This window comes from Perca flavescens, chromosome 10 (assembly GCF_004354835.1).
Source record: "Perca flavescens isolate YP-PL-M2 chromosome 10, PFLA_1.0, whole genome shotgun sequence".
Classification (NCBI taxonomy): Eukaryota; Metazoa; Chordata; class Actinopteri; order Perciformes; family Percidae; genus Perca; species Perca flavescens.
In genome coordinates this window covers 4,655,759-4,671,138 of record NC_041340.1, presented here as the reverse complement: position 1 = coordinate 4,671,138, position 15,380 = coordinate 4,655,759, and the positions used below count along the sequence as shown (strand labels likewise).

Sequence of the window (15,380 nt, the reverse complement as noted above, 5' to 3'; positions counted from 1 at the left end):
GCAGAAATAGCAAGTATTTCCTTGATCCAGCTTTAGAAATGTCCAGGTAATGAGCTGGCAGAACCTTTTCTGTCATTTTACGGATTTATTTCTTAAAGTGTAGAAAAGGGCTTTTCGTAGGGCTTAGGTTTTTTTTTTATATTTTGTAAAGGGTCAAATGTTAAGCACTAATGATGTTCGGCGTATTGAAAGCTGCTTTATTAATTCAATTGCCATTGCCATTACACAGTGAACATAACTGACCAAACGGGACACGACAGTTGAGTTTCCTCTCACGGAGACAGTTTGTCCTGCAGCCCTGCGTCTCCTGTCACAAACTGTTCTGGGTCGGAGTCTCCTCCGAGTTTTCGGGGCTTCGTGTAGAGAAATGGCGTGTGCCCTTAAAACCTGTAATCATCCGCCAGGCTAAAAACAGAACGCTGCTTTTGTTTTTCAGCTGGGGGGGGAGAGAGCCTCTTTAGTGACGACACATGTTATTAACAGATGATTTGGAGGATTAACCAACGGTAAGCACATTCATCCATGAGGAACAGTGAAATCCCACCGCAGTGTTGAAAATGTTTAGAAAAGATGGACTAGGGATTAACACACAAGCCAACCTGCCAGTGCAGCTTAATGCTTCCGCTCCACCAGAGGGGGGGCACGGCAATCCACTAGGTTAGAGTGCTGTCAATGTGACAATTGGGTCCTGTCACTTGGACGCCTGTTCTGCCAATCTTCCCAGCCCTCGTCACATGACCGATTAATGTTTCCATGAAGACTATCAAAAATTCTGATACCATTGAACCAGCACTGGAAGGTTTTTTTGATAAAGTGGCAGACTGAGCCTGTAGAAAATGTGTATTGTAGTTCAGATATACAATTTGTTTAAAATGAAGTGAAACTAATAATCTCTATGAGGTTTTATTTATCAGAATTACATTGTGTTCTTCTATCCTATCCAATATTTCCAAGCAGATTTTCTAGGCTGTATTCTGATGAAATGCCACCCCCCCCGAAACCCTGTGCCACCCCATCTTAAAAAAAAAAAAATCGCCCATGTTCCACTCCAAATTCTCCTAGGCAGATATTCACAAGTTGGAAAATTTTGATTTCAGGTGGGTTTTTTTAAGTGGAAAAGTGACAAAAAAAATGTCTCTTTCTTTCCTAACAAGGATTTACAACACAAAAGGCTGTGAGTATTAATGCCAGTGGAGTTGGAGCTGAAACATTAAATGAGCTAAGCTGTGAACAATAGGGGAACTAATCCTGCCTTCAAGTGCTTCTCTTAAGCTTGTCCTGGAGAGATTCACAGCCCTAAATGTGAGTCGTTGTGCATTTGGGGGATTTTGGAAGGAAAAACTAAAATGAACGCCACAGCAGTTGCAGAACACATCCAGGACAGTTTTATAATATATATTTCATTGTCGAAACCAAAAATTAATCAGTTCAAATGTCCCAATCTCAACATGATTTTGTCTCTCTTTGTTTGCCTACATATTTAAAATGCTGGTTGTATCGTTTTCCAACACATTCTCATGAACGGGTCCGTATGATATCGTAGGAAAATGCATGCACACCAAAAACGTATGATACTGTATATTACGGAATTAAGGAGACCGCCGGCTGGTCACGTGACCAACTATTTTTATAATCAATTAATCATTTAAGTTCTTTAATCAAGCAGGAGAAATAGCAAGTATTTCCTGGTTCCAGCTTTACAAATGTGAGGATTTGAGGTCAATCAAAAATAAACATTAATATCTTTGGGTTTTGGGCTGTTGGTCAGACAACAAAAGACATCTAAAGACGTCATGTTGGTCCTTCTGAAACCATTTTTTTTTCTCACTTTTTATAGACTCGTTGAAAAGATAATAAATAGAGATGCACCGATTGATGGTGACGTTAAATCATCTGTGTGACGTTTATGTTTTTTTTTTAGGTAACGTTACTGTTGACATTCAAACAGGTTGCGTGTGTGTTTTGAGAAATATCTTTATACTGCAAGGCTATATTTATTTTATTTTTATTTGTTATATATATATATATATATATATTTTAGTGTGATATTGGATGTGAGAAGGAAATGGTTCTAACATTGCACTTTAGATGTGTGTGAATGTCCCACACCAGGAGTCATTTATATTAAGTTATGTTTTATAGTGATCGATTATCTATTCAAAAAATAGAACAGAAAATGTTCTATTAAAGAAAAGATAGAAAATAAATATTTGTGCGTGCTGGAAAGTGGTCAGAAAATATGAAATCGGCTAAAATCGGTATCAGCAGTTCAAACTCAATGAAAAATCGGAAATCGGCCTAGAAAGTTGTATATTATAATAATAATAATAATAATAATAATAATATATTCATAATAATAATATATTCATCGACAATAAACATAATCGTTAGTCATGCAGTCCTGTCACAGGACTTCATTTAGTGAAAACTAAAATGTGTCACTAAAAAGCAAAAAAAAATAAATCCACCTACAGTCACTAACAAAAAGCCATATCATCTCCGCATTACGAGACTTTCCTGGGCTGCATCTCACTTCCGTTAAATTGCCTCCTCAAGTCCTCCACTTGCCTCCCTTCCTCGGATCTTAGTCCGTCCCACTGAGGAAGCAAGGGAGAGACTCGAGGAATCATGGGAGGAGAGAGGATGAGGGGTGAATTTGTCGGCTGTATGGGCGGAGTCAGCAACAGCTTTCAGCTACATTGTTTCCAGGATGGCTGCTCTCGTGTATCCTCTCTCATAGCTCCTCAGAGATCCCTCCTCAATCCTCTCTCATAGCTCCTCAGAGATCCCTCCTACATCCTCTCTCATTGCTCCTCAGAGATCCCTCCTACATCCTCTCTCATTGCTCCTTAGAGATCCCTCCTCAATCCTCTCTCATCAGGGGAGTAATAAGAGCTCTGAAATGACCTTCACCGAGGAGGGACAGAACAACTTCCGGTTCAGCCGAGGACAGAGGAGTCGAGGAGCTATCAGATAAGGGTTATTGAGATGCAGCCCCCGTCTCGGGTCACTCAGGGTCTGTTGCTCCGTCACATGCTCGCAACGTGTTCTTTTCCGAAAGCACTCGGATGCAGAGAGAGTGCAGCCCCAGGCGTTTATCTTAGTACAGTAGACTGAATAACTAGGCTGCATAAGCTAACAGCGCTCCAGGCAATCAGTTCTGTAAAGCTGAGTGGTATCACAGTTAGCTTCCCGCTACGTGTTCGCTTACAGTAGCATTAGAGGACTTGCAGTCGCTCGGGGTCACGAATAATACTCAAAAGTCATTTCTGCACCTGCCTTTTCTGTCTTGTTTTGTCATTTCGTGTCTTTTTGTGTCATGTCTTTTTTCGTGGGGGCTGTTTTGTCATTGATTCCTTTCCTGTCTGCAAAACTATTTTTTATTAACTTCCCTTGGGGGTTTCTTTGCATCACCTGCATCTTTTTCTCTAAAATCTTTTTTTCTCCCAATTTCCTATCATGGCAACTCACTCTTAGGGCTGCTCGATAATAGGGGAAAAAAATCTAAATTTACAATTATTTTGGTCCATATTGAAATCCCGATTATTTAACACAATGACTCACTGACTTTTGGAAAGATGTTGCATTTATTGAACTTAAAAAAAACAAAAAAAACAGTCAAACAGTTCAAGAAATTAACAGTGAAAACACCATGAACTGTAAGATTTCTCCACTTTTCTTTACATTCAGAACACGAGACAAAGAGTTTACTTGCAAAACGTAATGTGCAAAATAAATGTTTTTTCTCGATTACTTTGTTTGGTAACACGTTACTTGAAGGTATCTACATAAGAGTGACATGACACTGTCATGACACAGTCTTGACCCATGAACCCTAACCCTAACCCTTAAGGCCATTTTATGCTTCTGCGTCAAATCGACAGTGTACCCCTGCAGATCTCTCGACGTGCACCTCTCGAAAAATGGAACTACATGTCGGAGCCTCTGTAGGACCGTAAAACAGGATTAACTCTAACCCTAACCATAACTTGCCATGACAAAACGACAATTACTAAAAGAAGCGTTAAGTCATAAATGTTCATGACTTGTTTATAATGTTTAGGACACGTTCATGACTGTGTCATGTCACTCTCATGTAGATACCTTCAAGTAAAGTGTATCCCTTTATTTTTGTGGTCGTTAGGAGACAAAATCGCGATTAAAATCTGATTAATTGCACAGCCCTGCTCACTCTTACTCATTTCTCTCTTTGAATCTGATTGGAAAGTTAGAGTGACTTTGGCTGCTATTAAAACCCCGTCCTGTGAGGCATGTTTGACACTCAGCTCCTTCGTAAAACGATTTGTTCTGCTGCTCCGGCTTAACACAAACGTATAAATTACAGACTGTGAGACATCAGCTCCGCCTGCTTCCTGCCAGCCAGCAGGAACATGCAGCCAGAGCTGTGGTGGAGAGGCTGGTTTTTTAAATTTTTTTTACTTTAACAAAAGAGGAACAACAAAGATCAAAAGCTACCAAAGATCCTTGGGTTTCTCTCAGGCACGGTTGTCTGATATACATATCCTTCTGCTGAAGGCAAAGAAACCTTCTGATGGACTTTTTCATTCCAGGATAGCACCTTAAACCCTCAGAAACTCTTCCTTTAAACATATGTACAGTACATCTGTGCCGCTAATGTCTGAGTCTCTATTTAAACTTTAGTGTCTTTGTACACTCACTTCTACTCGCTGATGTGACTGTTCGGTCAATCAACTTATCTAGGTTTAACAATGGTGGTTGTCAAATAATGTAGTACTTAGGATGAAACACAGAAGAGGAAGTCAAGGTACGTAGCTGCTATGTGACGTTCTGGGACACTTCATCGGGCTGTGGCTACATCTGCACTAATACATTTTCAATTTTCGTTTTTGAGACAAAAACAATCTCTGTCCACTAGGGCTGTACTCGACTAAAGAAATTTTTAGTCGACTAACACTTATAGGATTTTGTCGACTAATCGATTAGTTGATTTAATTGACAGAGCTGTGCGCTTTGAGAGGTGGTTAAGACTAGAAAAGCACAATATAAATGTAGTTAATTAACCATCTGTAAAACTGAGTTTCTCCACAATTAATCCTGCAAAAGCACCACTTTAAATCTTGTGTTTACCATAAATGTGCTCATGAGTTTCTTGGAAATGAGTAATTAAGCATGAATAAGCATAAAACAATGACTAATCGACTAAAGAAATCTTAGTCGACTAAGACCAAAACGATCGATTAGTCGACTAATCGACTAAGAGGTGGCAGCCCTACTGTCCACGCAAGAGTTTTAGCTCTGTGCCAGCGTAAACAGAAAGCAGATTGTTTAACATTACTCTGCGTTTGGAAATTATGGATGTATAAGTTGAAAATACAGAAAATACTTTGGAGAAAGAACAACAATGGTGAAAAGTAAGGAGTGACAGCGAGGTGGAACTGTTACTGAAAGGTATGTAACAGTGTTTCCTCTATGTTGATTTTGTAGTGGCGGCCCACCCTGGCAAAATTTCTGCCACCACGGTATCAGAAATAGGGCTGTACAAAAAACTTAGTCACGGTTCCCTTTTAAATTATCCTGCCGCTCACATTGCAATTTAACAAGTAGCACCATTCAGAGGTTATTGGGCCCGTCCAGTTTAACTCCACATACTGTTGTGTTGATGTAGTTTATTGTCAAAACATTCACTTTCTTCCTAGTCGACTATTAAACGAACAGCTCCACCTAAAACGTCAGACAGACTTGCCCCCACTGCTAAATAAAATCCTAAAGGAAACACTGTATAAGCTACCTAACCGATAAGACTGACTGCTGTCCATCGTCGTTTCCAAAGGTCTCTTTTTGTGCCCGTCCACACTACAAAGCAACAGTGTAGTTTTCAAACCAAAACGGGGGCAGTAGCGTTTCCAAATGTCTCCTTTTGAGGGGGCTGGAAACACTGAAGTAGAGTGGAAGAGAGGCGTAAACGTAGCGAAAGATATTCGTTTTTAAAACCAAAATGTAGTAGTGTGTGGATGTAGCCTGAGTCATCGTTAACATTTGGTTCAAGTCAAAATGTCTGCCGTGAAATAGGCGAAATAGACGAAAAGACGTAAGAGTCAAGGAATCACCGAATGCCTCAGGATTCATCCCCTGGGGACCATCAATGTTTTGTACCAAACTTCATATAAAACCATCCAACCCACTGACCAACGTTTGTCATCCATCGTCCACAGGATCTCTCAGCCACTCAGATGCATTACGGATTAAATGCAGCGCGATCGTGAGCGTCCATCATCGAGGCGAGTGCGTTATCCAACAGCGAGTCCCGGGTCAGGTCATGTTTTCACTGTTTAATAGTCAGTTAATCTGTGCCCAACTCACTCAGTCTGGCCTTTGAGATTCAAATGAGACCGAAATGAAGTACCTGCCGGCTAGCAAGGTCTCTCTCATTACAGCCATTAACATTTGGCCGTCACATAAGGAGCAGCAGGTAAAAAGGCCTTTTTAAAAAGGACAATGGATAACGAGTCAGGCAGGAGTGGTAGCCCTCCTCCCACACTCATCCTTGCTGAATAATTCATGGCAGGAGGTTTTTTAATAATTCATAGGAATAACATGACAAGAGTGACTGGTGTGTTCTTTGGGGAGAGGCAGTGAATGAATAAATGAGTGAATGAGTGAAAGACTGAACCTATGAGACGGCGGGACCCACGATGAAAAGGAGGATCAGTGTTTCCGCTGAGTCGAAGGACTCCAGGTCCCGTTTTTTGCTGTTGCAGACAAGTTTCTGACAACAAATTTGGGGTTTGAGTTCAAACCAATGGGCTTATCGTCTGATTATCTTCCAGTGTTTCATCTTTCACTTCACTTTTCAACTGTCTAAGAGCAGCACAAAATTAACCTAAGATCAACATGTCCATTACTGCGACATATTTGAACAATCTGAGTTGTCAAGGTTTCAGAAAAAAACCTACAAAACCTTCCAACAATGTCTTCATGTTTTACATCCAACTTGTACATGCGGTTTTATTTCTAAGTAATTTAATATATATTTATGTCAGTGACCAAAAATCCATTGCATCTGTACATCATCCTTGGCCTCCACTGAACAATGCTGACAGAACAAACCCTTAGCCAAACCTAATTGCATACTATAGCAGACCTTTAGTTTTCATTGCAATATATGGAAGACAATACTTCCTCCATTAGCAGAGAATGATGGTGGACATTCTGTAAATCGCCACAGCAGATTTGTCTAATACGAACATAAATATTGAAGGCCGGGCTATGATATGTGATGGTTAAGGACGACTAGAAGAAAACATTAGCTGGACATATTCAAACAAACCTATGAGTCTAAAACCAGGCCCTGTGAGGCCGGACCAGGCCTCCGGGAAGAAGCAAATTGAACACAGCATAAACAGTGGATTTGCAACTTCCTCGTCTGTCACGTGGTGCCCTCTGGCCCAGAAAGACTTTTTCCAATAGACTTATGGTGAAAGAGATGTCTGCTAATCAGTGGATACATTTTTTGAGCGTCACAACCCCCCGTGCAAAATGACTCGTTTCACTATCAGAATTTGCTCCATTCGGTCCAATAACATTTGGAAAGCCTAGAAGAGCCGTACGATTAAATCATTTAATCCCCATTCAAGTTAGCGGAGCACTAAACCAGAAGTAGCTGGTTCGGGTGGCGGAGGTCTCTAGTGCGCCTGCTTTATGGGCCCCATAGTGCAGAAGCAGCTCCGATCTTATACGAGAAAGTTGAACATTTTGGCTCCATGCACCACTGAGTAACTGTCATTGGAATGAATGGGGCTCGGATACGCTGTATCAAAGTCTTATTATACGTCCATGGGCTGGACTAGGCATAGCAGTGCTTTAAGATAAATGCTAACGTCAACGGCTATTAGATACAACAATTGCCTAAGCGGGGTTAGTCTGCTAAATATTCTAAAATGCCCTAAACACAAAGCAGCTGAGGCTGATGACCTTATTATCCATAAACCAAAGTAGTGGACACATTGAAATCATGCCCTGGTGATGGCGCTCAATGAAATGTTAAGTCACCAAAGTGATTACAATTCATCCTGCGAGCGACATGAATATCTGAACCAAATCGAATGGCAATCCATTCAAAAGTTGAGACATTTCAAGTCTACAGGCCTACAACTTGTCTCCAAACCACAGCCATGCTGCATGCAGTCTATCAACTTCCTGTCTTCCTGTCCTGTCCGAACAGTTTAGGAATTTGAAATGTCACACCGAGGCGAACACCGGGTGGAGACTGCCAGCTTCTCCGGTTACCTTTTGAACAGACAAGTGACTGAACTGACCTCTTTTGTGTGACAGAAAAACTTGTTATCTTGTGCAAAGTCAACCCTGAATATGTGTCATCATTTAAGAAAGAATATATATATTTTTGCATTACGATTTTAATTAACTGTTGTTACTATCCAATTCCTGTTCAATCAATTGACAAACTAACTAAATAGGATACGTATTACCAAAGCAAAGAAATGATGCTCACTTACTGATATTTAGCAGAAGTCATTCATCATTACAAGTCAATATCCTGCAGCTTTGAGCTTCTTTTATTTCCTCTACGAAACAAAACCTCCCTCACATTAACCCTCAACATCTGACACCACTAACGCCCACTAGCTTTGATATCCGATTATTATTAATGGCGTTCTCTTACCGGTGTGAATAGTCATGACAGAAGCCAGGAACCGCAGCGTTATCAGCCTCCTTCCTAACAGCTAATATTTAGACTGGCTAGTTTCAGAAGTTGAACTCTCCCAAAAAAAACACAAAAAGCTTGTTGGCAAACTAAACCTGACAGTCGCCAAGGAAACAGGCCCACCCTCCCCTGCCCTCCCCTCTTAAAACACACCCATCCAGAGGACAAGGTGTCAGGATGTCATGTCGACAAAGGTGAGGACAAAAGGTGTGAGGGGTTCGGGGGAAAGGGGGAAGGGGGAAGGGAGGGAGGGTGTCGGCTGTCTGATTGTAGCGTCGGCTGCTTTGTGCTACATGATATCTGATAGACTATGTGTTGAGGGGTGAATTTAACTTTTTTTAAAAAGGATCATTCCAGTTTACTACAACTTGGGTCTTTTTTCATAGTTTTTATGAGCTATGAAAACATTATTATCATTGTGATCACCAAAAAAGTAACAAGAAAGCTGAGCTCTAGATCTCTTTAGGGCGACTGTGGCTCAGGAGGTAGAGCAGGTCACCCTTTAATCACAAATAGGGCTGGGTACCATATTAAATACGTTTTAGGCGCCAACAGAATTGTCTCGAGTACAGAAAGATGCCTTGTAATTCAAAACCTAAGGAGTAGCAAAGAGACTCCTGCACACTGTCTAACTTGCAAAACATATATCAAGTTTAATAGTAGGCAACGTTTCGGAACTATACAATTTTTTGTCACAAAAGATGGCTTTTGCAAGTTAGACAGTGTGCAGGAGTTTCTTTGCTACTTTTGACCTGCATGTCCCCCTCGGACACACCTGTCTCACGCTGTAGATGTGCGAAGTATTTTCAGCGTCGGTCAGCCAATAAGCACGCAGCATGCTTCTACCAAGATCTAGTAATGTTTGTGATTGGCTGTCTAACATTACACAGCGTAGAGTCATGCAGAAATAACTCTACGTTACACAGAGACGGGACTCACTTAGTAGCGGCTGAAAAATGAATGAAAAATGCTGTGCCTTAACGTGTAATGTTGGAATTTATTTTTGTTAAAATGGATTTTATAAAATTGGTATCGAAAAAAGTATCAAGAATTTTTTTCCGATACCCAGCCCTAATCACAACGTTGACGGTTTCTACTCCGTTGGTGTTTGAGTGCGTGTGCTAATGGGTGAATGAGAGGCAATTTGTAAAGCGCTTGGTCCCTTAAGGTGGAAAGGTGCTATATAAATGCAGTCCATTAAACATTTACCATCTGGAAACACGCCTGGAAAAGATCCTGATGGGTCAAAACACAAGACCTATCTCCTAAAAATTACATTCCCATACAACTAAACTGCATCTTCAATTACATTTCAAGAGAGACACATTTTGTCCCGGATTATGTTTGTTTTTGACGCATCTCAACCACATCATGTGCTCAAAATAGTTGTTGAGATATCTTAGATTCAACCAAAGTAGAGAACCAACCCATTTAACGCTGCAGAGCTGCACCACTAATGTGGCTAAAAAGGGTCTGTATTTGGATTTACCAATGACAATTTGTATGTCCTGAACACTGAACTCATAATTAACAGGGGGGATCGGGGGGGTTACAACCCGCCCAATAATCAAAACTAGCCAGTGCAACCCTCCCAAAAACCAAATTATAATTTCCTAGACATAAATACAGACATTTGAACCATAACTTGATGCAGAAAAGGCACAAAAAATCCCCAGAATGCAGGAAATGAAGTGTTTGATATGCTCAACTAGGGCTGGACGATATGGAGAAAATCAAATATCACGATATTGTTGACCAAATACCTCGATATCAATACCGCAACGATATTGTAGTGTTGACTATTGCTGCTTTCACAAAATATTTACACAATGAGATTTTAGATAAATAATCATCAGTAATGTGGATATAATAACTAAGTGGGTAAAGGCAAATAATAGAACAGTTACAACAGTCTGGTAAGTTCAGAATATGACATCACACCTTGCCTGAACTACACATTTAACATACAGTTGTGTGATGATGGCGGAGTCTTTGGAGGCTGCAGGAAGCTGGACTCACCTCTCTTGATGTGTTTGAGTTGTCTCTCGGCCTCGTCTCTCTCCTCCGTCAGTCGGTTGCACTGCAGGAGCAGACAGCAGAGTCAACTCATTATAGATCATACATAGATTCCACAACAGAGTGTACAGCTGATAGCAACAGAGTAGAGTTACACAGACACACCGAGAGTCAGACACAAAGCTGTGTGTTCAGAGCACCGGTTTCTTCCCAAAACTTAAGTGTGTGGACTTACAAATCTAAAAAGACAAAATGGCATCTGGGTGTATAACTTTGGACTTTTCGGACTGATTGGTCTCTCCGAGTTGGTCAAAAAAGTGCCTCGGAACACACCGAAGAGACGAGACGTAATACGTCTCCATAACAGCAGGCGGCGCTAATCTGAATTGTTGCCCAAAAAATGAAACCGGGCAGCTGATTGGATGAACGCGTCACGTAGGTCTGGCTTCTCCGGAAATTCAAGACAGACTGTCATGGCGGCCTGTTCAGCCATGACAAATCTCATATTGTACTAAAATAGTTCACCGAAACGTGTTTCTGAAAACTTTTTAACGCCAGAAATAGGCCGTGCAGTTGCTGAATCTGTCTTCGTTTCAGATCAACAAAGGTCAGTTTAAAAGATTTTCGTCAGACTCAAGTCATTGACCTCGCCAGACTGTCCAACGGTCGATTATCGGCTCTATGCGTCCGGGCCTTTAGCTCATGGAATTACACGTGATAAAGAATGACGACAAGTTTATCTACTCATGATGTCTGACAGTCTTGAGTCTGAGCTGCAGCTAGAAGTTATCTGGAGTTGAGAACACAAGGACATGTAGCTAAAAGACACACATAGTGGTGGTTAGATGGCTATGATTATAATAACAAAAGGTCAGTCCCTATGGCCACTGGGCCAGTGTGAATGCAAATGACAAAACCTGTTTTAGGGGAGAGTAGTTAGTAGAACTGTTTAGAAGTGGACTGTTCCTATAACTACGTTCCTGTAACTACTTGTTCGGAAAGAGGCTATAGATACGAAAAGTAAAGCACTGTATGTACCGTATGTATTCAAAGTAGTTTTTGCTTTATACACCACGTTGGCTGCTGCTGTATAAGAACACGGTGGACCGTGTTGGGAAGAGGTTGCCCTGTACCCAGCTCAAAGTCACTTTTTCTCGGCTAAACTCAACTGCTATGGCCCCTGAAAGGACCGTCATCTGGTGGTGCTCTGTACCCGGCTCAAAGTCAGTTTTCATAAACTCAACTACCAATGGCCGCTGATTTGACCGACAGGTCACAGAGCTCTGAAGCCCGTGTCAGGTGACCAGCTGGGGGTCTCCTAATTTCTTAGGATATCAAACGAATCGGTTTGCATACATTTTCATACGATATCATACAAACCTGTTCATGAGAATATGTTGCTTTTTGAAGTGGAGGTACTTCTGCAGGAAGTGAATGCCAAACCAGCTGCCATACTTAGTAGGTCCTGGAAGATGCGTTCCCTCCTCAGGGAACGATCTGCAACGTCTTGCAGCAGTAAATATGCCATTGTGCGAGTATGCCTAGGGTGCAGATGTAGGCCTACTTTTGGCCTAAAAATAGCGTGATCAATCACCAAATATCGGATGCCATGGTTCCCAATTAACATAATTGCTTGACCCCGACTTATACAGACTTATAAACGGTTCCCATGCTGGCTTTGAATGCGTCTTTAATGGATTTTTCAAATGGAAAGCAGCGTCTGTCTATCTCCTCTGAATTCAAATATTCCAGCGACAGAGAGCGAGAAGATTTGGAAATCCTATCAGCCAACACTTCTGTCTCAAGTTACCATGTGCTCCATTTTAACATCCATTTTGTCTGATCTAAGTCCCTTCTAGAGGCTGTATTGCTCTTCTCCATCGTCTCAAAATGTTCAAATGTTGCAAACATTAACACCGACTGCCCCATCACTTCTGATTACAGACTGATTCTTTCTGCTCTTGCTGACTTGACGGTTGCCCTACGAAATGCCGTAACCACTCATTTTCAGATCCAAGGGATCTGGTGTAAGTCTCCCTTGTTGTGCTATATTTAGGATGAGCAGCTGTGGTAAGCCCGGTATGGATGTTGGAGGGATGAAACTTGGGTGACAGCAGCAGCAGCAGCAGCAGCAGCAGCAGCAGCAGACGTAACTGAGGTTAACAAGTGCAACCCTGCATCAACACGAGGACAAACTGTAGGTTTTATTTTCACTTCTCTTGGGTGGGAAGGAAATAATTTGCATCAAACTATGGACAATAAATGAAACCCAAACCCCAAGTGTTCTTGTCACCTAAAAACCTGACTTTCATTCTGTCTTTTATCATAATCAATGACGCACATTGATAGTTTACGCCTCCGTATTAAAGTCCAGTTCATTCATTTTCTCATAGACAATGTCAGGTGACTGACAGTTGGAGAATGTTAAGGCTTGGACGAACACAAGATTTTAATCATCAGAATCAAACATAATAGAAAATATCTGGTTCTTCAATAAAGATACATTCTGGGACAAAAAAACATCTGGGTTGTTAACATTTCTTTAAACCAATCACAATCGCCTTGGGTGACGCTAAGCTCCGGATGAAGCAACGGTGACTCTGCAAAATAGTCTCATAGAAACATTTGCACCCCCCGCAAAAGAAAACGAACGCCACATACAATATTAAATTAACTGTTGACACAATACAGCAACGCAAGCTATTTAAATTACCAGTGTATCGCCGTGTGGACTTCGTCCACAGCAATCTCACCAATCACCCCCAAAACGAAGTAAGAGAGGAATATACAGTATATATTCTTTGTAAATCTTTACAATCATTCCCTGAAAGAACCAAGCAGGCCTGCCTCGTTGCACAATCCAAATCGTCTTCAAAACTTGACATTTTCAGCGTGTAGCTGGCTAGCTCGAAGTTTTTTTTGAGAATGGCATCACACAGAGAGCGAAAGGTGAGGGACATGTCCGGCACTGGACGTAAACATTTAAAAAGAAGAGAAGTAAACTTTGCTTCCCAAGGTGCATTTCAGTGAGAAACACAGATAAACTAAAAACAGATATCTATTCACATTCACAACCATCAGTTTTCTGCCAAATTACGTTTCCCCTACCGTCTAATATCATGTTAAAAAGGCAAAGATTCATCTCTTTACTGTTAAGTGCCTCTTTTTTCTTATTGGACAGTTATGTACAATGGCCTTCTGAGTGACCGCAGTCAATAGTGGAGTATCTGCAATGCTGCTGTTCTCTGAACACGCTTCATTTAAAATGGTAATTGGAACTCGCGGAACATTCAGTGACCTCCTGTGCAGCAAAGCAACCACAAACCAGAAGAAAGAACTGAGTGTGTGTACAATCAGCGTGCGATTTGCCGGGGGGATGTATGGGATTTCCCCATGTCTGGTCTATATATCCCGGCCTCTGCTGAATTATTTTTATCCCCGGTGGGGAGAAAATGTACCCCCCCCCCTCTCAAAGTGATCAATCAATCTACTTCACCAATAGCCCATATTTTATATACCTAAAATAGCGGTATTTTAAACTAAGTAAAGTGCTGTAACGTGAACAGTCTAGTGAGATAGATGGATTAAATCCGAGCAGCAGTTGCTGGTTGGATTTAGCCGCTACAGAGCTCTGGGACACTGGCTACCAGCGGCAGTTGTTTAGCCGACAATAGGTGAGTGTGAGCTGGCTACAGGCACCGCCAGATAATGGTCATTTCCGGGGCCGTGGTAGTTGAGTTTAGCCAAACAGGCCTATCATTTATACACAAATAATGTATTTTATGAACTGAAATTTGCATCCTCTGACAGATGTATAATTGCCTCCAACCTTCCTTATAGCCAGATAAACATGGCCTGATTCAATCTCTTTAAATGTTTAAAGCATTAATGTTGGCAGTGCTAGTCCTCACTTGCCCCAATTCTAACTAGTCTGGATCAACGGAACTACATTTCCAGAATAAAGCCAGACAGCACCTTCCACTCTCTGTGAGTCGCCATTCTCAAAATCCCTTCGCTACGGGAAACAACAACCTTCGATATAGCAAGCTACACCCTGAAAATGGCAAGTTTTGAAGAAAATTTGGGTTGTGCAACAAGGCAGGCCTGCTTGGTTCCTTCAGGGAATGATTGTAAAGATTTACAAAGAATATGTTTAGGGCATTTCCTCTCTAACTGAGACGTTTTGGGACCGATTGGTGGGATTGCTGTAGATGAAGTACACTGGTAAGAGCTAATGACATTTAACCATGTATCCAGCTAATTTAAATAGCTCACGTTATTTTATTGTGTGAACTTGGGATTATGACTGATGTTACAAAGGTATCATCAGTGGTGTAGTCTACGTGATACGCAGGTATACGGCGCATACCCACTAAGAAAGCTCCAGGATTTCCATATACCCACTTAAAAATGTGCAATGATATGTAACAACATAGTTTTGTGACAGAACTTTCACTTCAGCTATTTGTTTTCGCTAATATGTGTCAAATAGTGTGATCACAAACTGAACAAATGCTGCAGAACATGCAGAGTGACTATTGTAGTATACCCACTACAATAAACTAGACTGCACCACTGGGTATCATGACATTTAAAGACAAAGAGCGGTACACCTGAAGGGGATGTCGGCCTTAAACGGTTAAAATGTGAGTTTTAAGGG

General features: G+C 41.3%; 1 protein-coding gene across 1 annotated transcript in view; it reads right to left on the bottom strand.

Annotated features, from left to right (window-relative positions):
* The window catches only part of shtn3 (shootin 3), a 47,787-nt gene that overhangs the window by 29,104 nt on the left and 3,303 nt on the right, over nt 1–15,380 (bottom strand). Inside the window, exon 2 of the mRNA XM_028590182.1 lies at nt 10,724–10,784. Within this exon, the coding sequence (XP_028445983.1) occupies nt 10,724–10,784 (61 nt within the window). The remainder of the gene's footprint in view (nt 1–10,723; nt 10,785–15,380) is intronic.